Source organism: Drosophila mojavensis, unplaced genomic scaffold (genome assembly GCF_018153725.1).
Source record: "Drosophila mojavensis isolate 15081-1352.22 unplaced genomic scaffold, ASM1815372v1 contig_277, whole genome shotgun sequence".
Taxonomy (NCBI): Eukaryota; Metazoa; Arthropoda; class Insecta; order Diptera; family Drosophilidae; genus Drosophila; species Drosophila mojavensis.
The window spans coordinates 983,289-1,007,341 of NW_025318822.1; the positions used below are offsets into that span (position 1 = coordinate 983,289).

Consider the following 24,053-nt stretch of genomic DNA (forward strand, 5'->3'; position numbering starts at 1 on the left):
ATGTGGTGGATTGATTTGCGGCCAATCAATTTAAAATTTAAATACCATCTGTTTCATAGGCATGCGCTTGTGTTTTATTTCCAATAAATTAAAATAAAATTAATCATATTTTTACATTTACAGGTAAGTTAAACTAGAAGTATAATTATTAGAAACACATACATATGTTAGAAATAAAACGGTTGCGCAGTATTATTTTCTACCACCACAACTTTGACATTTTCGTTGTTTTCTAGCTGGAAAGTCTGTTGCTCTATTGGTTCTTTTGCCTCCAGGTCTACGTACGACATATGGTCTTGCTCCTCGTTATTAAGAGGCATTTCCATAGTTTGCACATACTCGGAGCCGTCGCCATAATCGCTGGGGTCAAATTCAACCATATCAAACTGTTGCTCATGCGCCATGGGCGACGTAGGCGAATGCATAACTGTGTCGGCTACTGAATCAACCACAAATTCAAGTCCGCTCTCCTGCATTTGCTTCGCTTTCAATGCGGCTGCCGTCTCCAACTCGAACTTTTGCATCTGCATCATCAGCCGTGCATTTGCGTCCAAGTGCGAGTGGCGTGCGCGTACATGCTTATCCCGGTCGCCACGCTGCCGGAATGTCTTGGTACAGAAGGGGCAATCATAGGGTTTCTCGCCGGTGTGAATACGCTGATGATTCTTTAGTGCATCAGCACGATAAAAACGCTTGCCGCACTCCTCGCACTCGTACCGACGCTCGCCCCGATGTATGAGACGATGCTGATAGAAGACGGAGCCGGTGAGAAAGCGCTTGCCGCACACCAGGCAGTGATACGGCCGTTCGCCCGTATGGCATTTGCGTATGTGATCATTGAGATCTGGGCGTATGGTGAATTTGCGGCCACAGTTCTCCTCCTGGCACACAAAAGGCTTCACACCTGGCGGGCAATTAAACAACGTTACCTACATGTAAGTCGCTGATAACTGCATTGCCACTCACCTTGGTGGAAACGCAAATGCTGCCACAAATGACTGGACTGCGTATAGGACTTGCCACAAATGTCGCACAGATATTGCCGCAAACGGCCCATCGTAGCTGCGCTCCCACTGTTGCGCAGCTCCTTCTCGCGCTTCTTCTTATTCAGATGCTTCTCCTCGTAGTGCGGCTGAATCTCGTGCGCGTACTCAAAGTTCGTGGTGCAGAACTCGCATGGCAACACAAGGCGCTTGCCGTTCTCGCTGAGCCGAGGAAAGTAGTGATAACAGCTATAGCTGCACAGAAGGCAGAGGATGCTATGCAGATGCAGTTGCAAATGTTGGTCAGACTTTAAAGCACACTTACCGATGATCCTGGAGCAGCTCCACATTGGCAAACTTCAGTTCGCAAACGTTACACACAAAGAAGCGATTCGGCTGCGCCTGCAGCTGCTTGAGCCCTTCGCGCATATAGACGCAGTCTGTTTGGTAATGGACACAGGCCTCTTTGGCGGTGGTCATTCGTAGATCACAGGCGGTACACTCGAAGCGACGCTCCGGCAGATGCGTGGCCGAGTGCATTAGGAGGAAGGACACATCCGCAAAGATGAAGTCGCAGAACTCGCACTGCAGCACATTGCCGAGGAGGAGTGTAGTGAAATATTCGTCCCCGTTCCTGAGCGACATCCTACCCATCTCGGCGGCCAGAGAGAGCAGATTCTCGCCCTCCAGCATAAGCTTCTTGAGCTGCTTCTTCAGTACAACCTCATCCTCAACCACAGGCTCAGCCTCAGCTGCGTCCGTGGGCAACTGGTGCACAAAGATATGCTCCAGCGCCAGCTTGACGTCGTAGAAGATGCGGCCACAGTTGTCGCACTTGAGCACCACCAGTAGTCCCAGCGCCGAGGGAGCCACATGTTGTTGGTGGATGCTCGTCTGTGTGGGGATCAGGTCAAGGGCGTGCTTCTCCATGTGGCGAACCAAGCCGGAGGTGTGCACAAATTTGCGCTCGCAGATGCTGCACTCATTGGGACCCTTCGTGGTGGTCTTTTTGGACTTGGAGCTGTCGAAGCCCGTTTCTAGATCGTACTTGAGTTCGTCTTTCATATAGCGACGAATGCGCACCTGGTTCTCAACGATGATGCGCTCACTAGGCGTCTTTCTGGGCGGCGTCGATGTCTTCTTCTCCTGCACTGCTGCCGCTCGAACCGTTGGCTTCTGCTCCGAGTCGTACTCACATCTGTGATCCTGAAATGAGGACGTGTCGAAGAGGCCATTGCAATTGGAGCACTTAATAAAGCGTAAAACGGTTGACTGCGGCACTAGGGGGCGTGGCTGCGACACCGATGACTGCGGCAGCTTATGGGCCACAGCCTCAGCTAGAGCGGCACCTTTCTCCGGGACTGTCTTCTTGCTGTTCACTCCCGACAGGAACTCGCGCAGCTTTTCTTGCTCGGCCTCGGGATCAAAGTCCACTCTGCCATCCGCCTTTTGCAGTATCTGCTTCAATGCCGGATCAGCCAGTGTGCGCTCGACAGCCTCGTCTGCGGGTATCGGAATACCTGACTGCATCTCAAAGAACTTGGCCAGATCCTCGTGGCTAACAATGCCATCTGTCTCATTGGAGACTAGCACAGTGGCACCCGGCTGCAGTTCATCGCTGTTCACAACCAAATCTCCATCCAGCTCAAATTCAGCCATTAAGAACTCACCATCCCCATACAAAACTAAATTCGGATCCATTTTCTGATTTGTTTGTACTATTTATTATTTTGAAGCCTTAAATTTAACGAATTACAATGCTTTTTGTCAACGACTCTGATTGTAAATGAAGTTTGCAGCAAAAGTCCTCAGTAATAAATATGTCAGTGGAAGTGGGAAAAAAGGGTTGCTGTGCTCAGCAAGGTTTCAGTTTGATTGACAACATGGGCTTACGTTACGTTAAGAATTTGAAAATCTGTCAATGGAAGTCTTGAATCTTAAGCGGTAAACCAAAAAGTAGCGGAGTACTTTATGACCAAAATTGCTAAATTTGAACTATCAAAACTAATAATGTTAAACCAAGTCGAGACTGCTCTAAAATTAGATCCTCTGAGCCCTTTAAGGGACTGATATGTGAATAATTCTTACCTTATTTTCAGCTTACACAAGAAACAGCGCATACACATTTACATGCACACACACACACGCATACGAAAGCTTGAGGCTTCAATCAGTTTTGTCAGCTTAGCCTATGTCTATGTCTCTCTGTCTATCTCACAGTCTGTCTCTCCGTCTGTCTGCAAGCAAGCAATTGAGAAGAAGAACTGCAGAAGAGCATGTATGTATGTATGTAATGATGCAGCAGTCTTCATTTCGTATTTATACTTAAGTAAAACGAAGCTTGGCTGCTTGCAGCAGCAGAGAGCGTTCCCATTGGCCATTTAAAGCTAGACTGCTTGCAGAGAGCAGCAGAGAGTGCTCCCATTGGTCACCTGAACTTCGGCTGTAACGAGCCCTACCTGACGTCGGGGTCAAAATTTGAGCGCAGCTCAGTGTGTGAGTGAGAGTCGCCCTATATAAAGGGCAGCAGTTGCAGAATTTCTTCAGTCACCCAGGCCCGGTGGGCGTCAATCGTGCAGTGCGTGAAATTGAAGTGACATGAAGTGTGTGAAATTATTGTCATTACAAAAACAAATTGGAGAAAAAAATAATATAATGAATAAATTTAAAATAAATAGCATTAGATGTGTACCAAATCTTTTTAATAATTATGACATAGTTAACGGGGTTTTTTCATGAATCAGTTTTCCGATGTTAAATTCCAAACATGTTTCTCTTATCTTCCGGATATTTCCGTCATTAACTGACTGATAATATTAAAGCTAATGTTTATATTTAGTTTTTTTATACCCTGAACCCATTGAAAATGGGAAATCAGGGTATAATGGTTTTGTGAAAAGTATGTAACAGGCAGAAGGAATCATCGCAGACCCCATAAAGTATATATATTCTTGATCAGGACGACGAGCTGAGTCGATATAGCCCTGTCCGTCTGTCCGTCCGTCCGTCCGTCCGTCCCTCCGTCCGTCCGTCCGTCCGTCCGTCCGTCCGTCCGTATGAGCAAAAGGATCTCAGAAGTTATAAGAGCTAGAGAGCTGAAATTAGGCATGCATACTCGTGTATATCATAGGCAGTACGAGTTTGCTTTATTTTTTCGATAACTCATCCGATAACTTTTTTATCGAGAATAATCGAAAAATCGACTTGGTTTTTTCAGCCTAGTTTGAATACTTTTAGACCTGGAGACTTCAAATTTGCGTTGTATATAAAGTTAATGGATACATAGATTTTGCCATTTACAGATTTTGGATACCACGCCCCCTTCGCCCCCAATTTGTAAAAAACGCATTTCAAGTACTAGAGACTTGTGCTTTGGAATGTACACACATTTTAACTATATGAACACATTCTGAAAGTTTCATAAAGATACTCTTACTACAAGAGAAATTATTCAACTAATAAATTCTCATAATATTGCCCACATTGCAGCGCAGCCCAAGCGTAGCCGCTGCTTACTGCGCAGTTAGCAGAGCGCGTACTTATAAGTGCATGTGTATGTATGTGTGCATAGAAGAAGTGCAGAATGATTAGAATATCAGCTTGGAGGGTTCAGGGTATCTCCCAGTCGAGCAGTCTCGACTGGAGCCTTCTTACTTGTTTTTTTTTCTTTTTTTTTTCAATAGCAATAATTTCTAATTTTAGATATTTTAAATTCAACTTAATCTATATAAATTGTTCTTATTATAATTTTCGGGATATCTTCCTATAGCTTTATATATATATAAATAAATTATATATAAATAAATTAAAATAAAGCATAGCTTAGCCAAAGCCATTTAATATTAATAAACTATTTTTATTAATATGTTTTTATTTTCATAAAATATTTTGTATATTTTATATTTATATTTGATACTTTATTACATTACATATATTATTCTTTATGCTTTTAGGTTTTTACTACTTTACCTGGCTTTAGCCATGGCTTGTTCGGTATACATACTTTGCTATAGATGGTAATAAAACAATTTCAGTTTACTCTTTTGTTTCAGAATATCAATGTACAACGAATACTGAACAACCGTGCGCAGTTAGTCATTTTATAGACAGACCCCATACTATACTAAATGATATACTACGCAAACTTATCTAATCCAGATATCTAAAATACTAATATAAATTGATAGAAATGTACATATATACATAAATGTTCTATACATTTGTATTTATACATATGTATGTATATAAATATCTATTGTTTATGTTTTCTTTTAGGCTCAAGCTGTCGATGCCAAACAGCGCTCCAGGTAAAGGCGATTACTGGGTGGCAGCTATCAGTGTCTGCCTTTCCAGATAACAAGCTTCGCAAAATGAGTAAATGAGTAAATGCGATGACATACCACCTCCGCTAATCAGTGCGATACTTTAGTTTGGGCCGAACGGCACGGTAAACACCTACGGAACTCACTTCTATACGCCAAGGGTCCGCCCTGTCTTACAAGATTCCATTACGGTAAATGAATGTGAAATTAAATGTAATGTACATATAGAGCAGAGATGGAGCCCGTTTTAGTGGGCTGCCTTGGATGCGTGTCTTTGTCGTTGTCTTTGCCTGATTCTTTGGCTCTATGATTCACCAGCAAAGCAACGAAAGAAATCCGTAATTTGATAACAATAAAAAAACTAAAATTAAACGAGCTGCGCGAACATTTCTTATCGGCGAATTGCTAGAAGATAATGCGCCACCGTGGATACGGATACGTATGGGTGCCTGGCCTAGCCCAGCGGTTGGCAGTCGTAGCTCTTTAATAGCAGCGCCACTAATGCAGTGCCCGTACACGTATCGCTTTTCAGGCTGTTCAGGGTGCTAAAGGCATGGATGTGGATACGGCGATGTACGCCTACATCTCCGAGCCGGTGGAGTTTAGGCAGCTAGAGGGCGAGCCCATCGATTTTCGCAAGACGTTCGATGTGCGAGGTCTCGGCACCGATGAGATGCTACAGTTGTATCTGCGCAAGGCCCACCTATCCGACGAGGTTGAGCAGATGCCGGCAATGCAGCGGCGCGCCTATGTCTATGACATAGTTCGAAGCCATAAAGGCCCCGGTTACTGGGTGGTAATTGCCAATGGAAAAGAGACGGCAGTGGAAATCATCATGCGAGTCATCCTCATCTTCATGATCACTATCATTGTCAATATCACCATCATTATCATTATCATTGTTAAATAGTTGCTCGTTTTCTCTTCTTCTTATAGCCGCCCTGCATGCAGGTGAGCAGCAACGTCTTCGACCAGCCTCCGCCAGCCGTTCTACCACCGCCCGCAATCAGAGCATCGCCAGGCAGCGATCGTCGCTTGTTTGGAGACGGTGTCAGCCTCAGCATGAGCAAATCATCCTCGTCCAATAGCTTGGGCAGCTTCACGGGCGCCTCAGGTGCCGTTCCAGGCCCCAGCTTTGCCACCAGCGTCGTGGTCAGCAACAAGGGCTCCAAGTATGAGATAAGCGGGCCTGTCGGCTTCCAGCATGTCTCCGGAGATGTAACTCGCGATCGCACTCGAAATGCCTTCGATTTGAATGCAGGCGCCAATGACAACGTGCTGAAGAAGTACATGATGGAGCGCGGCATTACCGAGGAGGATGTGGCCGGCATTCGGCGGCAGGACCTGATTAAAAATATTGTGCACTCTAATTTCACATGGATGGTATGGACACCACTCAAATTATATTTACCTATTATACAAATGTCAATCTAACTCCTTATTACAGCCTAACAAGCAGCAACAAACGCAAGAGCAGGAGACAAAGATGCCAAAGCTTCTTTATGCCACCATATCCACAGATAATGAGATTGCACCACGTCCTGCTCCACCGCCAGTGCCACCTGCACCAGCAACGATTAGGCAGGCTTCTTCGTCCAATACCTATTCCAATTATGCGACACTTACGTCTCGATTTAGGGACATATCTGATATAGACCTGGCTTCAGCGCAGCCTAGCCACAGCAGGCAGCAGGATGTGGGTACAGTTGTACCAGTTCAGTTGCAGTCACCGCAGCCGATCAGACCCAAAATACCGCCTCCGCCCTCGGCAGTGACTGCGGCCAATACTCACGCCTATCCATCAGCTACAGAAGTCCGTTCCACACCAAAACTCAAGCCACAGAACGAAACGTATGCAACGATTTCATCTCAAACGCAACGCAAGGTGGGCACAATACGAGTGGCTCCCCCGGCGCCGCCAAAACCAACGATTGTGCCTAGTGGGAACAGCACTCCAGTGGAATTTTCACCGACTAGGCAGCCGCCTCCAGCCCCTATTAAGGCCACACCTGTGCAGCCCAGTTGGAACAGAGCTCCAGTGGAGTACGCACCGGTTAAACAGCCAACTCCACCGCCTATTAAGGAAGCTCCAGTGCAAGCCCGAATGCCTCCTGTGCAGGTGTCCCAAAAGCCAAAGAATTCAATAAAAGCGAATGCACCACCACCACCGCCACCGCCACCCCCTGCATCTGGAGCACCACCACCCCCTGCATCAGGAGCACCGCCACCACCACCTCCTCCACCATCATTTGGAGCGGGTGCCCCAATGCCACCACCACCGCCGCCAGCGCCTGGATCCGCCCAGCCGTTGCCCATTAAAAAGGCGGCTGCAGCCCCGGCTGGTGATCGCGATGCTTTCTTAAAAAGCATACGACAAGGCGTATCACTAAAGGTGCGTTATTATCCATTTCACTTATTTTTTTTTTACAAATTTCACAATGAATTCAATTTTACAGAAAGTCAATCAGAAAGCAGCGACAATAAGTGGCGTTAAACCGCGTGCTGAAAAGAAGCCAGCTACCACCGACTTCTTGAGTGAACTCAAATTGGGAATTACTCTGAGACGTGTGAAGAATCCCGCAGATAATCCTTATTCAGCGGCGAATACGGAGGAATCGCAAGCGTAAAAACTACGCGCGTAACTTTTGAAATTAATGGGGCAACGCTTGACTCGGTGGGCAAGCTGACCGACCACCTCAGTGAAATTAATTCAGATTTTTTAAAGTCTGGCCACACTAACAACGTAATTTTAAAGTTACTAATTTTAAATATTGTACATTTTAACAATTAACATTATCTTCCTTATGTCACTATCTATTTACGAAGCATTATCGATATTTTCGCTAATTGCGCAGTGATTTTATATTAATTAAAACTTTTTTAATACTTAAAGTTGCTTTTCGGACACTTAGATAACCCTATAGAATTTGAAATGTCTTCATGACAATTTACATTTTGCAGTGAATTTTTGTAAATAAAAATATTTGTGGAGGGGAGTAGATAACATATCTTGCTGATTACCTTTTTATCTTTTTATAAAGCTGACGGCGCTTACGAGCACTGCACATTAATAGAGCGTGCATCGGTGTGTGTGTATGTAAGGCATAACCAGCTGGACAACTCTGGTGAGCAGCGCAAAACGGCAAGCACTTTTGATTGTAATTGGTGTGCGATAAGTCAGGAATTGACTATTGTGATACTGCAATTTCTTGATTCAATCACTGAAAAGTGTTCACGGTATACCCTGTGGTTTTCATTGTGCTCCAATATACATAAGAAATAGGAACATTATGCAACGGATTGCAGTAATTGGTGGCACCGGCATGACCGGTCAATGCGTAGTGGATTATGCATTAGAAAAGGGTAATGTACAGTGTACAACCTTTGGAATTCAGCTCAAGTGAATGAACCGACATTTTTTTTCAGGTCTGAAAGTGCGTTTACTTTACCGCACAGAGCCCACCGTACCGGAGCGTTTCAAAGGCAAAGTTCAATTAGTTCAGGGCGATGTAACTAATATTGAGGACGTTAAGCGTCTGATTGAGGGCGATGGCGTAGTGGACGGCGTTTGCGTTATACTGGGCACACGTAACAAACTGGAGGCCACGACGGAGCTATCTCGCGGCACCGAGAACGTCATAAAGGCCATGAAGGACGCAAATCTCAGGAAGTTTTCCATTGTGATGTCGTCGTTCCTTTTGCGTCCTCTAACCGAGGTACCTGCTGTATTCCACAAACTAAATGAGGAGCACCAGCGCATGTTGGACTTGACAAAAGCATCCGGCTTGGACTATGTGGCTATTTTGCCACCACACATCGCCGATGAGCCATCCAGTAGCTATACTGTGGTGCACGATGAAGCACCCGGCCGCTTGGTATCCAAAGAGGACTTGGCCAAATTCATTGTAGATTCCTTGGATCAACCTGAACATTATGGCAAAGTTTGCGGCATCGCCAAAAGCGCTAAGAGTGCTTAAATGGACGATCGGCATGACATCAGCAATATGGTATCCCCTACGCATATAAATGGGAATCAATCTGCAGTTGGTTCTTTATTAACGTACAATTAGCAATGCTATTAAAGCCTTACAAAGGCAAACTAACAATAAATAATATTTGATATATTCATACTTATCTAAATGTATGGATGTGCGTGTGTGTATATTATGTATGCGCACTGTAAACTTTCCATTTTAAGAAATAAATAAATTTAAATTGCAATTACGTGCGATATCAATTGGCAATCCGGCGCATGTTCGGTCAGACACCTGAAATTTCAAGCCATTAGCAGCTGTCGCATAGCCCGTCATGCAGGTATTTCGAAAATGTGCACCTGTAGAAATCTTACACGAGCTAACAAGAACTATATGAGGCCACAGATCAAGCTGCTTGCTGTTTCCGCTTTCAGGCCCAATGCCAATATTCATTAAGCAAATGCACGAGAATCATATGAGAGAAAACTATTTAATTGCGTCCAAGTACAGGTCTCTACTGATATATTGAATACGTTTCATATTAAGTCAAATTGCTTGTTAAAAATTGGGAGATGTTCATACTTAAATAAATTTCTTTTAACTTTCCTGAAGCATTCAAAATTTAAGTTACACCACAATTCCACACAGAAGCATTTCGATTATCGACAGTTCACTGTATGCACCCACACATCGGCACACTTGCTCTCATTTGCGCTTACGATTGTGGCTTATTTTCGTGTAAATGAAATATTGTAACGAAACTTTCGGTTCTCTCGTTGGGCGACCGACTGTGCCTCGCCTATTTCGGGTGCAGCTGTAATAAAAATAACATTACCGGGTGGGCACACATCAAATTTTGGCTTGTCGCAGCACCATGAACTTGAACTTGTCATAGATTTCTTACGACAGATTGCAGATGGATGCTTCCGTTTTGTCTTTCGTGCATTCCCCGATTAATCACACAAAACACAATGCGCTTAAAATGTCTACAACTTTAATATAATTTATTGCCATACATTTGTCGCTTAATGCTACGTTTCCAATCTCGATATGTATATCTATTCTACAGTTATTTGGAAGATAATTGAGCTATCATATGTAGGTAGATAATGTCTAATTAGCATTCGAGCAAATAACACCACAACAAATTATAAGAACATAAATCATAAATTAATAATAATACATAACTAAATTAACATCAATATATTATGAGCAATATATTTTATAACACGCCAATTATTTAGTGTGCATGTGTAGTAAAGCATTGTTCGATAACGGTAACAAAAAATACATGCGGAAAGTAATATTTAAAAATCAACACGAGCGTAATATGAATGTTTTCGTTTTTCTTTAGTAATCGTAATGGAATCAGAAGCAAACGCCTAAAGGCTTCGACGGCTCTGCCGTTTGGCAGTTTCTATATATATATATATATATATGTATACTATATATTTATGGGACTAAGCCCAAGCGTTTGCCGAATTTGACTAGTTTAACTGACACGCTCCGGTCAAGTTGGAAGCGTTCGCAGGTTGGTTAAGCCAATACTACTACTACTACTGGTGCTGACGTCTATAAGACCTTCTTCATGTATTTCTTGTTAAGATTTTGTAAGCTCGGCAGCTCGCAGTGGCGCGGTCCATACATAGAAACAGGTGCACAGTATTCGTAACCAATGCGTTCGTAGAAACCATCCTGGTCAATGGTCGACAGGTAAATTGTATTTAGGTCGAGCACCACACGGCAATAGTCTTCGGCAAATTTCATGATTAACTTTCCAAAGCCCTGGCCACGGTACGACTTGTCCACAACAACAGACTCTACAAAGCAAGCCTTCTTTTTGGATGTGATCGGACTGAGCTTCAGATGCGCTATCACACGGCACATTCCCTCCGTGGTCAGGACCAGGCTGCAAGGCAGCGTATCACAAGAAGCCTGTAGAGAGCGCATGCGTGCAGTCTCGGAGCGCGGCCATTCGGAGTTGATGAGCGCGCATGTATCCTTCATTAGCTCGGGAGCGTTGTGAATTGGAACCACATTGAATGGACTGCCGGAAACATTGAACGGTGGAAGCCCCTGCAAGAAAATCAAATATATTAGCAACATGCCAATAGATGTGTCTGTTAGAAAAATATTTAGTCATTGCTTTTGTTTGGCTATAAGTGGTCCAGCTACCTCATAGTATGGCTCCCGTTTAACATAACGCATATCGCCTTAACTGATAAACTAATTGGGCCGACTTTTTTTGTGCCAGCATCAGGCTACCGAAAAGTGCCAAAATCTAAAAGAGAACAAATAAAATTCTATTCGTTTCGAATCGAGGTACAACTACACTGAATACTTCTGAGTTATTTACAGGTGAACAAGTGGATATGTGTATTTATAACAAATGGCTATGAAGTATATATATATATATACACATTGTACACATTGAACAATTATTTTTGACATTTGACATGTGGAGTCCTACGCTGCATAAAGTGTATGAATTATGTTAATTAAATTATTATTAAAATTAAATTATTATTATTATTTTTTTTTTGTTATACTTTTTTTTATAGCTTCAGTTTCAGTCTCAGTTATTGGCCTTTAACTTAATGCTAAAGACATTTTGAAGAATTCAAAAAATAAATAGCTAACTAAAGTTAATTCTATTTGAATTATGTTTGAATGAAGAAACCTGGGCAACAAAATATTCGCTCATTATTTACATTCAGATAGAGGGCATTTTTCATAAAACATAATGGAAGCAACATTTCCGAGCGTTGAACTTGAATTCAAACGCAGCAAGGCTTTGATATAATAATAAAATCTTTAGCTAATTATAAACAAATAAACTATTTTACTTGTGTATTTATATACATTATTTCATTTTAGTGACCGCGACTACAATGTGGGTGTTAAGTCATGGAAAGCACCCACACATATTTACATTCTACAATACATGCATACATATCTACATTACTACACAACACATAGGCATGTGTTTGCCTATAATTTTGTCCGCGAAAATCAAGGTGATTCATAAAAAATGTTTCTCTAAACGTTAACGGCACTTGCACGACCTTGACTAGCTAAATCGGCAAAAAACATATAATATATAACATATTTAAGCACATTCTTTTCGGAAATTGGTTAAGATTTGGGCATATGACTACCATTGTACATATAGATATGAACATACATACAAACAAATGATTCTAATAAAATTGGTTGTACATGTATACATATGTATGCCCGTAGAAAAAAGCACCGCATAAACACACAAACACATACTTAAATTTTATATATGTATAATTGTTGAAAAATGCCTAATTATTGACTTTTTTGTTGCTGTTTACCATTGTGAGCACTCTTTGCTCTTTGCGTTGTTGTTCCTCACGAGCGCCACGACGAAACGTACAAAGCGCACTGATATAGTTTCCAATTCTGACGATCCGAAAAATGGGCCAAGTTCCGCAGGCCGAGCAAAATGTTTAATATACAATTGATGTTGATGATAATTTTGTTGTTTGTGTGTTTGTAGTTGTGGCGGTAGTGACGGCGTTGACGGCAACAACAGTTTACGCTTGGTTGACTTTGTACAAGAGAATTTTTTTGGTTTGATATGTATGTATCGGCCCTGTCTCTATGCTTTAATTCAAATATGATTTTAATTTAAACAGCAGCCGTTACGCTTTGTTTTATTTTTAAACATTTTGTTTAATACTTGTGTGGAGCGATGGTATGTTGCCACCTTGTTGATAAATGCAGCGCACTGCCAACTTTCTGGCAAAGTGAATCGGCTGGCCACCACAAATTATCGAGCATTTATAAATACATCGGAAATAATAAACAACAAAATATAAATAACAAAAAGTGAACTACTTGCGCTTTACAGCAGACATCTTACAAATAAATGATAAGACACATCCATTGCAATTAACAGATTAATAGTGAACTTACAGCGACCTAGTGCCGTTATAATTGCCAAAGAGCAGCTGTTGAATTTTTCTGTTCGCGACACTGAAATATTTATTACACAACAAATAAATCAAATAAAGACATATCGACAATGTGCAACATTATAAAATTGGCAGCGTACAGTCTATAAATAATTTGTAAACAAACTGAAAAAGAGGAAAGACGCTCGCGCAAGCAAATAACAGAAAGCCATTGACACTGACCCACTGATTGATCTGCAATTGTGTTCTGTCATCGGCCGACGCCGACGTCAATGAAATTAACGTTCCGCAGGCCAAACGGATTCACGTGCAACAGCCGCTGAAATGGCGAACCGACAAATGGCGCAGCCAGCAGAAAACCCTTTACGTCTATCCTGGCACGATACCCAGATGATGGCCACATTGAGTCCCCAGACCGTTATGGACTACTTTTGTCGTAAAAGCAATCCCTTCTACGACCACATGTGCAACAACGAAACGATAAGAATGCAACGTCTTGGAGTTGAGCACTTACAGTGGGTATTTGATGCAGTTAATTGAAGATTCAGTTTTTATAATTATCTTATAATTACAGTAATATGCTTGGCATGGAGTATATTTTGCTTCACGTCGCTGAACCTATCCTCTATGTCATCCGCAAGCAGCATCGCCACAATCCTTCAGAGGCGACACCAATTGCCGATTACTATATAATTGGGGGCACCGTATACCAAGCGCCCGATCTGGCCAATGTTATAAATGCGCGTATTGTAAGTATAGCTGCTTTTCCTTTTTTTTTTTTACTGTATAATCATAAAATGATGGTCTGCTTTCAGCTCAACACAGTTGTCAATCTGCAGTCCGCATTCGAGGAAGCCAGCAGCTATGCGCGCTATCATCCCAACAAGGGCTACTATTGGGACTTTTCGTCCAACAAAGTTTGTAAGTACATTCTATTCTAGTATATTCTACATTTGCAAAAAAAACTGAATCCGTCATATATTGCTTTTAGTGTCGGACAAGTCTAAAAATGATAAAAAGGATCCGAACGCAGCCAAGGATGACAACAGTGGAACTCTCTTCCAAAAGCAACGTGTGGACATGTTGTTGGCCGAATTATTACGTAAATTTCCACCGCCCATACCACCAATGCTACAAAATTTGCAGCAGCCGCTGCAAGTGGCCTCGGGAGCCGAGGGCAGCATGGGCGCGAATTCAGCAGAGAATCATGCCATTGGGCCATTGGATGTAGCAACGGAGAGCATAGACATGAAGCCGCCGCCTGAGAAGAAATCGAAATGATTGGCGAGCAATTTAATCATTTAATCGTATATTTGATAATAAGTAAAGTAAACACAACTTAATCTTAGGAATTTGATTTAATCTTCATTTAGAGCACTCAGTGCATTAGCTGTGGTCGGCTTCTTATTCTTGGAGTGTACTGTCAGGCAGTGGTTGGTGTAGTCGAGTATGCTCTTGAATGACTGCTTGCAGATGTGGCAGGGCACAGATTTCGTGGGCGTACGATAGACACCAGCATGGGCCACACTCTTGGGAGCCTTCTTTACCGATGGTGGTACCATTTGCATTTGATCTTTGGCTGCTGAGTCTGCAGCTCCACCGCTTTTGGGGGCTACAAGCGCAGAGAATGTAACAAAGGATTTTCTTCCCGGCCTAGGCTTAAACTTACCCATGAATGGCTGTTTCTCTAACTGTTGCATTATGCTAGCACGCGACTTGGAAGAGCTGTCGCAACTTCCAGCTGACGAGTTGCTAGTCAGCTTAGGCAGCTTGGCCTTTTGAACGTGATTCAACTCTGTGAATGAGAGTTTACGCTTCTCCCCTGGCGGTATTTTGTCACAGTTCTCCATCAGGTGAATGTGTAGCGCGCGTTCCAGGACGAATTTCTTGTCACAATACTTGCAAAAATATGAGTTCTTGTTTCGCATGGCCAATGCACTCTTCGTGTGCGTATCCATGTGCATATCCAGCGACTTTTTCTCACTGAAGCTGGCAGTGCACAATCGGCATTTAAATTGAAGTGTTGTTGGAGCTGTAGCAGTAGCTACGCCCACAGCTGGCTTTTTTGCCCTTAGGACGATTGCATTGCAAGAGGAATTTTCAGTGCAGGAACGTAGCAACAAGGATTGGCGGTAGGCACTATTCACTATGGGACCACCCTTGGTCGTGGGCAAGCAGCTACGGCGAGAAATGGGATTACCTGTAGCTAGCTTGCGTGCTGGACTATTCAATGTGGTTTTCACAACAATCGACATGCGCTGCTTGAATGTGGTGCCACTAGCTGTGGGCAGGAAGGAGCGACGAGGACGTGGCATAGCAACTGCTGGCAGCTTTGTTGATTTGTCGGGCTTGCTTGAGCACTCGGTAAGCTTGAGAGCTTTGACAATCAATTCGGACACTTCATTTACCATGTCATTGACCACAGAAGCTTCATTGGCTTTGATTTCCTGTTCAAATGCAACCAATGGAGCAGTAGATGGCATAGCTATGAACGGCTCCACGTTAGATTTTGGGCGATTAACTGCAGTCGATACAGTTATGGATGGCTTCTCACTTGAAGCTGGCCGATCAACTGCAGTTAACGCAGAAGCAGATGAAGATGGGCGTTCAGGAGAAGCAGATGGCACAGTTGTGGACGGCTTCTCATTTGAGGCTGGGCGATCAGCTGCAACTATCGGAGAAGCAGACAGCACGGTAATGGACGTCTCCTCAGCAGAAACTGAGCGATTAAAGGAAACACATATTTAGCAGCTTATTAATAACATACATATATAATTTTGCTATTTACCTTCCGTTATATTCTCTAGCACAACATTGGCGCTCAAAGGGTAAACACTACTCTTATTATTGTTTTCCTTCACAGAGTTTTCGTCAAGTGTCATATTTGCCTCGCTGAACATCGTATTGGTTTTCACTGTGGAGACTGTGGCGTCTATGGTGGACGACAATGTCGAATTCTGTTCATCTGGCTGAGTATTTTCCTTTTCTGCATCCACTGCAGTCGAAATCGGACGCATGCCAGGCATTGTCATATTTTTTGTAGGCGTCGAGCTCAATGCGTTGTGTTTGTTTAGAATACTTTTGTCAAAGGGCCGCAATGGTGAGCCCTGATCCTTGGAAATGTCGTTCTTCATTAGAGTGTCAAGTATTGATTTCATATCGTTCTTCTTCTCCTCCAATGTTTCGTCATGTTTTAGGTCCTGCTCCATGTTTTGCATTTCTAAATAGTGACTAGTTTGCGAGGCCATTGCCGATTGCCATTTGCTGGCAAGCGTGTCATCGGAATCACCGTCAAAGGACAAATAAACACTAAGGCTTTCTTCACCAGAAGCAACTGAACGACTCGAATTCTCCATAGCTGAACGACTATCAAAAATTATACACTTAATTTTTTGTTTCACTAACGCACAAGATGAGAACAGAAAATCTTTGTTTATATTAAATAATTAATTACAAAATATCGCGCTGAAGATCACTGACGCTTAGCCTTGGCTGTACCAACAACTATTCGTTAATATTTCAAATGTGTTACCCAACACTAAACGCGCCAACCAGTTATGAACGGCGGTAAAAATTAATTGCAGCTTCGCGGTGGGTGCTCAAAGTTTTTTTTATTATATATTTTCTCAATTTCAATTATATGTTGTGCTGTTATAATATTGTACTGGTAGTTTTTGTAAGATCTGTTGAAATTTACAACTTAGAGGATTGCTATGATTTGATACTAAACAGCCCTGGCTTATCGGTTATCGGTGTCGTGTATATGTATGTCGATAAATTTTGTATATACACAATTGGTTCTTGTATTTGCATAAAAAGACTTGCCAAAATATTGTACAAATTAAAATAAACTTTCGATCATTATTAGTGAAATTTAAGTTCCAGTTCCTATTATAAAGAATCGAGCTTGATATAACGATAATTCCTATAAACACATTGTGGTGGCGTCAGCACTGATTGTGACTCACTTTCCAAATTTCGCGAACCTAAAAGGAGAAAAAATCGCAACCACTTGCTAAGTCATCAGTTTGACGTAAACACCCGTACTTAATAATCACGTAATGGCTGCAGTCGGAGAAAATGAACCGCGCACAGAGTTGCAGGAGTTGCAGCTTAAGTCTGCCCAAGTGGCCGATGAGTCTTTGGAAAGTACTCGTCGTATGCTCAGCTTGATGGATGAATCCAAAGAGGCTGGCATACGCACTCTGGTCGCCCTAGATGACCAGGGCGAGCAGCTGGATCGTATCGAGGAGGGCATGGATCGCATCAATGCTGACATGCGAGAGGCCGAAAAGAATCTCAGTGGCATGGAGAAATGCTGTGGCATCTGTGTATTGCCCTGGAAGAAAGTCAACATTAAGGACGACAGCGACAGTGCATGGAAAGCCAACGACGATGGCAAGGTTGTCGCCAGTCAGCCACAGCGTGTCATAGACGAGCGGGAACGTGGCGGCATGGGAGCACCTCCGCAATCCGGGTATATAGCACGCATAACCAACGATGCACGCGAAGATGAGATGGATGAGAATCTGGGACAAGTCAACTCAATGCTGGGCAATTTGCGCAACATGGCCTTGGACATGGGATCAGAGCTAGAGAACCAGAACAAGCAAATTGATCGCATCAATGCCAAAGGCGATGCAAATAACATACGCATGGATGGTGTTAATAAGCGCGCAAACAATTTGCTCAAGAGTTAAACGCCGAAATTTTCACTTGAAACGATGATGATATACATATGATAACCTAATTAGAAGCTTCTTCTCATGCTCCTACTCCGCTCTTCACTTACGTGGTACAACTTACTAACTCACAGAAACATTCACAATCAACAGCTAGAGGATCAACAGCAACAATAAGGAACAAATGTTGTGGGCACAAATTTAGAAGCAGCAGCAACAATTTTAATTTACATATTTGCTGCTGCTGCAATATCTAACTTTATATATATATAATATATACGTATACGCTTGGTAAAGCAAATATGGAAAATATCAACTAATGCGACTAACCCATCTATACAAAAATATTATATATTGTATATCTATTTGTATACCTATTGTCTAACTAATAAGCACGCGTTTACGCGCAACCAAAAGTGAAACACACAAATTTTATAATGAGATTTTCGTAGAAATGTATTTACATTTTTTTGGTACAAACTTTTTGAGGCATTTTCCGACCTTTACGATGAACTAAACTCGACAACTTTATGACAAAAGTATATTTACAATTTGTGCGGCCCGAAGTGATGAAGGCATTTATTCAAGGAGTCAACGGAAACGAACGGAACGCGAACGCCTGGTTGAGAATTATTAAATATTTAAGAGTAGTGTCATATTCGTAGCCAATTTATGTGCATTCTTTGTGTACGCCACTTTGTTAATACTATACAAAATACAATATAAATATATGTATATTGATGTACCCCCTATCTATTTATAATATATATACACACACAAATATTTATAAATATAAATATATATACATCATACGTCAAACAAATTGTAAACCCAGTTATTAGATTAAGTCGATGCAAAATTGTTTGTTTTGCAGTAATCTTAAATTCGTTGTACACTTGAAAATGTTTATTGTATTTGTGTTGAGCGATGATGTATTTTGATTATATTGATTAGATTTAACCCCGCTTTAAGAAATTATTATTGCCACTTAAGTTTCAATAGTAGCTGTTATAAATTGAAACAATTTAAAAATGTAACGTCTTTGGTTTATTTCAAATTTTAAAAAATCACACCACAAATTTACATTCTAAGCAAGCCGAAAATAATTATATGTTGCAATGTAAGCGGAAAAGTCATCGCCGCAGTCCTCCGTATGCAGGAACTCAATTGCGGGAGCAGCCTCGACTGGAATGTAGATAATGTTGCCACGCGATACGGTTATCTCTTTGGGGCCGTCTTTTGTGGTTAGCTTAACAATGCGCTTCCCGGTCAATGTCAACATGATGGAGCCGTATTTCTGTATTTCCAGTTTGTAGGTATCCACAGTGTGACTTATAGCAACATGGATGACTGCAAAGTCATCAACAGGTGGCGCGAACACCTCTACGAAATCATCGATTCGATATGGCATAAACAATTTGCATCTCGCCGGCTTGCCCTCATATATCACAGAGGAAATTAGCTGCTCGACATCTTTGTACTTGGGCGTGAGTCCCGCACGAATGACATTATCGGAACAGGCCATGCACTCCACACAGTCGCCTTCCAGATACGCGTGAATCTCATTGGCGCCCAAGTATATGCCTTGGCCAGGTTTCAAGTGTATTAGGTTTAGAAAGAATAGAGAGAGCACACCGACGTCACCAGGAAAGTCCGCATTGATCTTGTTAAATACATTTAACAATTCGTTGCTCTCGAGTTCTGCACAAAAAGAAAAGTAAATTTAACTGAAATACTTTAACTGACTTTTCCGACTTGCCTTTCTTATACTTTTTGGCTATCTCCTTGAGGCACGCGGCTATCTTAGCATCGTTGGATCTCATTAGGATCTCGTAGCATGCCTTTAAGCTTTCCGTATCTCGTTTTTGGTGCAACTCGTGGACTGCCTCCTTGCCGATGAGCTTGGACAGTGGCTGGAACTCATCAATGTTATCAATGATATCATCGATCGGCTGAAATCCAACCAATGCTAGGAAGGGTGTCAGGGCAATGCACATCTCCGGCTTGTGGTTACTATCCTTATAGATTTCCGGTCGCTCCGCGTGCAGACGCTCAGCTTCGCATTTATTTGGATGCACTTGTATACTCAGTGCTTTTTTAATGCTCAACACTTTGAACAGGTACGGCAGTTCCATCTTCAGAACACGGTCTAGAGTTTCTCCCGTCTCTTTAACAATGGAAACACCGCAAAAATGGGTGCCCATCCACATTTCCGCGTAGGGCTCATCATCTTTCAGGACAAAATCCGGATCGTTAGCCATTGCCAGTTGTGCAACGGCTGAATGGATGCCATTTTTGCCCCATTCGTAATTTTTTACCCAGCCAGTTAGCTCCATCGTCCTAACGCCTGCGGAAAAACTTTTCTTTCTCTGCTGGGGTCAACCTGAAGGTGATAAGAAACATATGATTCATACAGCTGTATGAAAAGGTGGGAGGCAATCCATTGGCAAATGCGTATTATTTTTTACATATATGCCAATCCTGTCCACTCACCACGCCTACAATTGTACATACAGATAAAATTTTTTTTATATTTTTAAATTTTAAAAAAATATTTGATCTACATATTTTTAAAATGTCAAATAGTGTGACCGCAAACGGTAAAATACTGATTTTCCAATTAGAATAAAATGTTTGAAGAAAGCATATTTAATCTGTAGATAATCTGTAGACAGTTCTGAAAAGTTTATCCCAAAAAATCTGAATTAAATAATGCGCATTTTGCTTTATCTCAAGTTACTTGCAATTAAAAATGCATTTACTTACTTGTTTAAAAATGTACGCTTTTAATTATTTTTTGTTCATCGCTGTTAAACATGTAACAGTTTATGTTATCGTTTTTCTTGCTTGCAATACATTTACCAATTGGCAAAGCTTACAGAAATATCGAATCGCAGCTATCGTTCATCGCTAGTGACAACTTGCACTTTGTCGGCATTTTGAGTTTTTCCTTTAATTTTATAACTTGTAAGGTATGTAACAATCAATATTACATTTTAATTTGTTTATTGATTAGGGCCTGCTAATTTCTTTGATATGCTTTGCGTGCTACGCCCTAAAAACAAACGGTTTCATAGCATTAAGAGGGCCGCATGCGTATGTACTTATATACAAAGATATACATTCATACATATATGTACGCGTTCATCATTTCTATGTTTATGTTTTTCATTGTTTGATATAATTTGGAAATTAAAGCGTTTTACATTTTGCAGTTGCGGATCAGAAAATTTGTTGGTTGTTTGTATTAATATGAAAATAAATTTGAAAATCGTGTAACAGTCAAAATTCTCCGTCATGTTGCTAGTTCAGAAAATTCATAGATTTCGTCAACTAGGACAGTTTTGCCAATTAAATTTTCGAACAGTCAGCAGTTACACGTTAGCGCGACGTTTCCAAAAACAGTCAAAGCGCATTCTAAATTCCGGTAAACCAAGTACACCAGTTGGGCACGCAGCCATTAATTACAGGTATTCCACTGTTAGGCGATCAGCTGTTATCTAAATGCATATCTGATTTCTCTCTTTGTTGCAGCACACGTGTTAATCTGCCAGAATTAAGCGTAATGGCCAGCAAAACTTCACATTTTGTCCTGCCCAATACACAGCCCATTGCCGATTTGGATTGTAAAAATGCATTTGAAAATTTAACCGATAAGGAAAAGCTGTACGCTCATTATTTTAGCAAGGCCTCGTGGGATGGCGGCCTCGTTGCTGTTATTCAGTCCAGTCCGGAGGCTCCACTTATCTTCTCGCTGCTGCATCGCATTTTTGTTGCCGAAAAGCCCGCGGATCTGAAAATCAAAGCACTGAAAGCAGGCGCCACAGAAGATGATTTTACAGTAAGTATATAAGCAGCTACGACGATAGCTCCGTATGGAAAAGATGAGTGGAATACGATCATAATCATGCATTAAGAGCTAACTGTAAAAAGTTTATTATAGTGTTATCTGTCGCCTGTTAATCTGCAATTAAATAATATATTTTATCATTCTAGGCATTCCTTGTTTACGCTTGTGGCGTGTTCGCCAATGCAGGCAATTACAAGGGCATGGGTGATAGCAAGATCGTGCCCAATTTACCGGAGGAAAAGTTTGAGGCAATTGTGCGATCGTCCGCTGCGTATGCAAATGAGCCACGTGTAACCAAGACATTTGAGAAGGTGAAAAATCTAATTTATGCGCTGGATGCGCGCAATGAAGTGCTCGGCTTTGCGCCAAGTGGTGTAACCACATACTGGTCGGATAACTGCACCAAGGAGGATTCAGAAATAGTCAACGATTGGCTGACATCGAAGCGCATTGAGCCATATATGTGTCGAACATTCAAGGTGACAGAAAACGGAAAAACATTCTATGACGTTAAGCTCGGCTCAGTTGCGAACTCCAGCAAGGAAGGCATTACCTTGGCGCTGGAGGAATTCAAGGGCAACCAATTCCGGGTTACGCGAGGCGATTATCAACCGTTGCTGCAACGCGTAAACGAAAATTTGCGTCAAGCGAAAAAATATGCTGCCAACACTAATGAAGAGAAAATGATTGAGCATTATATTAAGTCCTTCGAGGAGGGCTCTTTAGCCGAGCACAAGAACGGCTCCAGATGGTGGATCAAGGATAAGGGACCCGTCATTGAGACATACATTGGTTTCATTGAGACCTACCGCGATCCAGCTGGCGGCCGCGCCGAATTCGAGGGCTTTGTGGCCATGGTCAACAAAGAAAGCTCCGCTAAATTTGCCGAATTAGTTAATCGTGCCGAAAAGCTTCTAGAATATTTGCCCTGGACACAGGCCTATGAAAAGGATTCGTATTTGAAACCAGATTTCACGTCCCTAGATGTGCTAACCTTTGCTGGAAGCGGAGTGCCCGCTGGCATTAATATACCTAACTGTAAGTAGAGAATTATTTACAAAAAAAAAGAAACGAATATGCTGATAATATGTTTTCTACCATCTTACAGATGACGAAATTCGTCAGGACGAGGGCTTCAAAAACGTTTCGTTGGGCAATGTGTTGGCTAATATCAATCGCAAAGATTCCATACCTTTTCTATCCGACGAGGATCAGGCGCTGATGAAGGAGTACAAAGTGAAGGCCTTTGAGGTGCAGGTTGGATTGCATGAACTTCTGGGACATGGCAGTGGCAAACTCTTCCGCATTGATGAAAATGGTACCTACAACTTCGATGTGAAAACAGTGAAGAGCCTCGTGACTGATAAGCCCATTACCACTTGGTACAAGCCTGGCGAAACATACGATACGAAATTCGGAGCTATTGGTTCATCATACGAGGAATGCCGCGCTGAAGCAGTGGGCCTCTACTTATCTCTACAGCGGGATATACTGGAGATATTTGGTTTCAAAGATGCTGCGGAGCAGGACGACATCGTTTACATAAACTGGCTGAGCCTAATTTGGAACGGCATGGGCGTTGCCTTGGAAATGTACAATCCCAAGTCAAAATTATGGCTGCAAGCGCATTCGCGTGCACGTTTTGTCATCATGAAAGTTTTGTTGGAAGCTGGCGAAGGATTTGTCAACATCAAAGAGACTGAGAATGGGAAAAACCTGCTGCTTACATTGGACCGTACTAAAATCCAAACGGTTGGCAAGAAGGCGCTGGGCGAATTTTTGACTAAGCTGCAGGTTTACAAATCCACCGCTGATATCGAAGCTGCTTCCAAAATGTACGAACACTACTCAGAGGTCAACGAAAGTGGGCCTTATCCTTGGGCAAAGTGGCGTGACATATGTCTGGCACACAAGAAGCCGCGCATTATTTTGGTGCAGGCTAATACGGTTGTAAACGGAGGCAAAGTGGAACTGAAGACCTATGAGCCGACCCACGAGGGCTACATTCAGTCGTGGGTTGAGCGTTATCCTACCACTGACATTGATGACATACTGGAAGATATTGTAGAGCACGATAAGAAGTATTTCCCAACTGCCTATTCTAAATAAAACAGCTGCGAGTGGCTCGTTCATGTTAATTCTGAATATAAATATATTACAAATCTTTATATATTGACAAACAATGCAGTTTCCTTTAAGATATCTTCAAAATAGTTGATCATTGCAATATACGATCTCGTTACAGTAGTTACCCGATTATTTGAAAATCCTTTTCTAACATATCGATATACAAATATC

The 24,053-nt window shown here is 42.1% G+C and overlaps 9 protein-coding genes across 15 annotated transcripts; 5 read left to right on the forward strand and 4 right to left on the reverse strand.

Moving 5' to 3' along the window:
* Positions 1-51: 51 nt before the first annotated feature.
* On the reverse strand, positions 52-2,817 carry LOC6574004 (testis-specific zinc finger protein topi). The gene is made up of 3 exons (XM_002000026.4): positions 1,309-2,817; positions 967-1,238; positions 52-904 (listed from the first exon to the last, which is right to left on the reverse strand). Exons 1-3 carry the CDS (start codon positions 2,682-2,684, stop codon positions 168-170), a joined length of 2,385 nt encoding a protein of 794 aa, XP_002000062.2. The 5' UTR covers positions 2,685-2,817; the 3' UTR covers positions 52-167.
* A 2,461-nt stretch (positions 2,818-5,278) lies between these two features.
* On the forward strand, positions 5,279-8,313 carry LOC6574005 (formin-like protein 14). Of its 2 annotated transcripts, XM_002000027.4 has the most exons (5): positions 5,279-5,496; positions 5,838-6,101; positions 6,242-6,688; positions 6,753-7,697; positions 7,762-8,313. In XM_002000027.4, the coding sequence occupies exons 2-5, from the start codon at positions 5,859-5,861 to the stop codon at positions 7,930-7,932; spliced, it is 1,806 nt and encodes a 601-aa protein (XP_002000063.2). In that variant the 5' UTR covers positions 5,279-5,496; positions 5,838-5,858; the 3' UTR covers positions 7,933-8,313. The 2 variants fall into 2 exon arrangements, with proteins under 2 accessions (XP_002000063.2, XP_015022708.2); XM_015167222.3 differs by lacking the exon at positions 5,838-6,101.
* Positions 8,314-8,385: 72 nt separating this feature from the next.
* On the forward strand, positions 8,386-9,435 carry LOC6574006 (flavin reductase (NADPH)). Its single transcript, XM_002000028.4, has 2 exons — positions 8,386-8,668; positions 8,732-9,435. Exons 1-2 carry the CDS (start codon positions 8,596-8,598, stop codon positions 9,280-9,282), a joined length of 624 nt encoding a protein of 207 aa, XP_002000064.1. The 5' UTR covers positions 8,386-8,595; the 3' UTR covers positions 9,283-9,435.
* Positions 9,436-10,256: 821 nt separating this feature from the next.
* Positions 10,257-13,014, reverse strand: LOC6574007 (N-alpha-acetyltransferase 80). 3 transcript variants are annotated; one of them, XM_002000029.4, is made up of 3 exons: positions 12,621-13,014; positions 11,455-11,560; positions 10,257-11,355 (listed from the first exon to the last, which is right to left on the reverse strand). In XM_002000029.4, the coding sequence occupies exons 2-3, from the start codon at positions 11,485-11,487 to the stop codon at positions 10,852-10,854; spliced, it is 537 nt and encodes a 178-aa protein (XP_002000065.1). In that variant the 5' UTR covers positions 11,488-11,560; positions 12,621-13,014; the 3' UTR covers positions 10,257-10,851. The 3 variants fall into 3 exon arrangements, with proteins under 3 accessions (XP_002000065.1, XP_043864242.1, XP_015022710.1); XM_044008307.1 differs by lacking the exon at positions 12,621-13,014 and adding an exon at positions 11,621-11,696; XM_015167224.3 differs by lacking the exon at positions 11,455-11,560 and having other exon boundaries at positions 12,621-13,011.
* A 70-nt stretch (positions 13,015-13,084) lies between these two features.
* On the forward strand, positions 13,085-14,571 carry LOC6574008 (mediator of RNA polymerase II transcription subunit 6). The gene is made up of 4 exons (XM_002000030.4): positions 13,085-13,738; positions 13,798-13,972; positions 14,039-14,144; positions 14,215-14,571. The coding sequence occupies exons 1-4, from the start codon at positions 13,548-13,550 to the stop codon at positions 14,502-14,504; spliced, it is 762 nt and encodes a 253-aa protein (XP_002000066.1). The 5' UTR covers positions 13,085-13,547; the 3' UTR covers positions 14,505-14,571.
* LOC6574009 (uncharacterized protein YMR317W) lies at positions 14,516-16,889 on the reverse strand. Of its 2 annotated transcripts, XM_002000031.4 has the most exons (3): positions 16,012-16,887; positions 14,893-15,942; positions 14,516-14,835 (listed from the first exon to the last, which is right to left on the reverse strand). In XM_002000031.4, the coding sequence occupies exons 1-3, from the start codon at positions 16,577-16,579 to the stop codon at positions 14,582-14,584; spliced, it is 1,872 nt and encodes a 623-aa protein (XP_002000067.3). In that variant the 5' UTR covers positions 16,580-16,887; the 3' UTR covers positions 14,516-14,581. The 2 variants fall into 2 exon arrangements, with proteins under 2 accessions (XP_002000067.3, XP_032589742.2); XM_032733851.2 differs by having other exon boundaries at positions 14,516-15,942; positions 16,012-16,889.
* A 109-nt stretch (positions 16,890-16,998) lies between these two features.
* LOC6574010 (synaptosomal-associated protein 25) lies at positions 16,999-18,942 on the forward strand. Its single transcript, XM_002000032.4, has one exon. The coding sequence runs from the start codon at positions 17,285-17,287 to the stop codon at positions 17,921-17,923; it is 639 nt and encodes a 212-aa protein (XP_002000068.1). The 5' UTR covers positions 16,999-17,284; the 3' UTR covers positions 17,924-18,942.
* On the reverse strand, positions 18,938-20,763 carry LOC6574011 (mannose-6-phosphate isomerase). 2 transcript variants are annotated; one of them, XM_015167225.3, is made up of 3 exons: positions 20,672-20,763; positions 19,665-20,288; positions 18,938-19,606 (listed from the first exon to the last, which is right to left on the reverse strand). In XM_015167225.3, the coding sequence occupies exons 2-3, from the start codon at positions 20,239-20,241 to the stop codon at positions 18,993-18,995; spliced, it is 1,191 nt and encodes a 396-aa protein (XP_015022711.1). In that variant the 5' UTR covers positions 20,242-20,288; positions 20,672-20,763; the 3' UTR covers positions 18,938-18,992. The 2 variants fall into 2 exon arrangements, with proteins under 2 accessions (XP_015022711.1, XP_002000069.1); XM_002000033.4 differs by lacking the exon at positions 20,672-20,763 and adding an exon at positions 20,399-20,507.
* Positions 20,764-20,780: 17 nt separating this feature from the next.
* On the forward strand, positions 20,781-23,935 carry LOC6574012 (dipeptidyl peptidase 3). Of its 2 annotated transcripts, XM_015167226.2 has the most exons (5): positions 20,786-20,877; positions 21,121-21,375; positions 21,440-21,746; positions 21,902-22,793; positions 22,864-23,935. In XM_015167226.2, the coding sequence occupies exons 2-5, from the start codon at positions 21,203-21,205 to the stop codon at positions 23,862-23,864; spliced, it is 2,373 nt and encodes a 790-aa protein (XP_015022712.2). In that variant the 5' UTR covers positions 20,786-20,877; positions 21,121-21,202; the 3' UTR covers positions 23,865-23,935. The 2 variants fall into 2 exon arrangements, with proteins under 2 accessions (XP_002000070.2, XP_015022712.2); XM_002000034.4 differs by lacking the exon at positions 21,121-21,375 and having other exon boundaries at positions 20,781-20,877.
* The last annotated feature ends 118 nt before the right edge of the window (positions 23,936-24,053 follow it).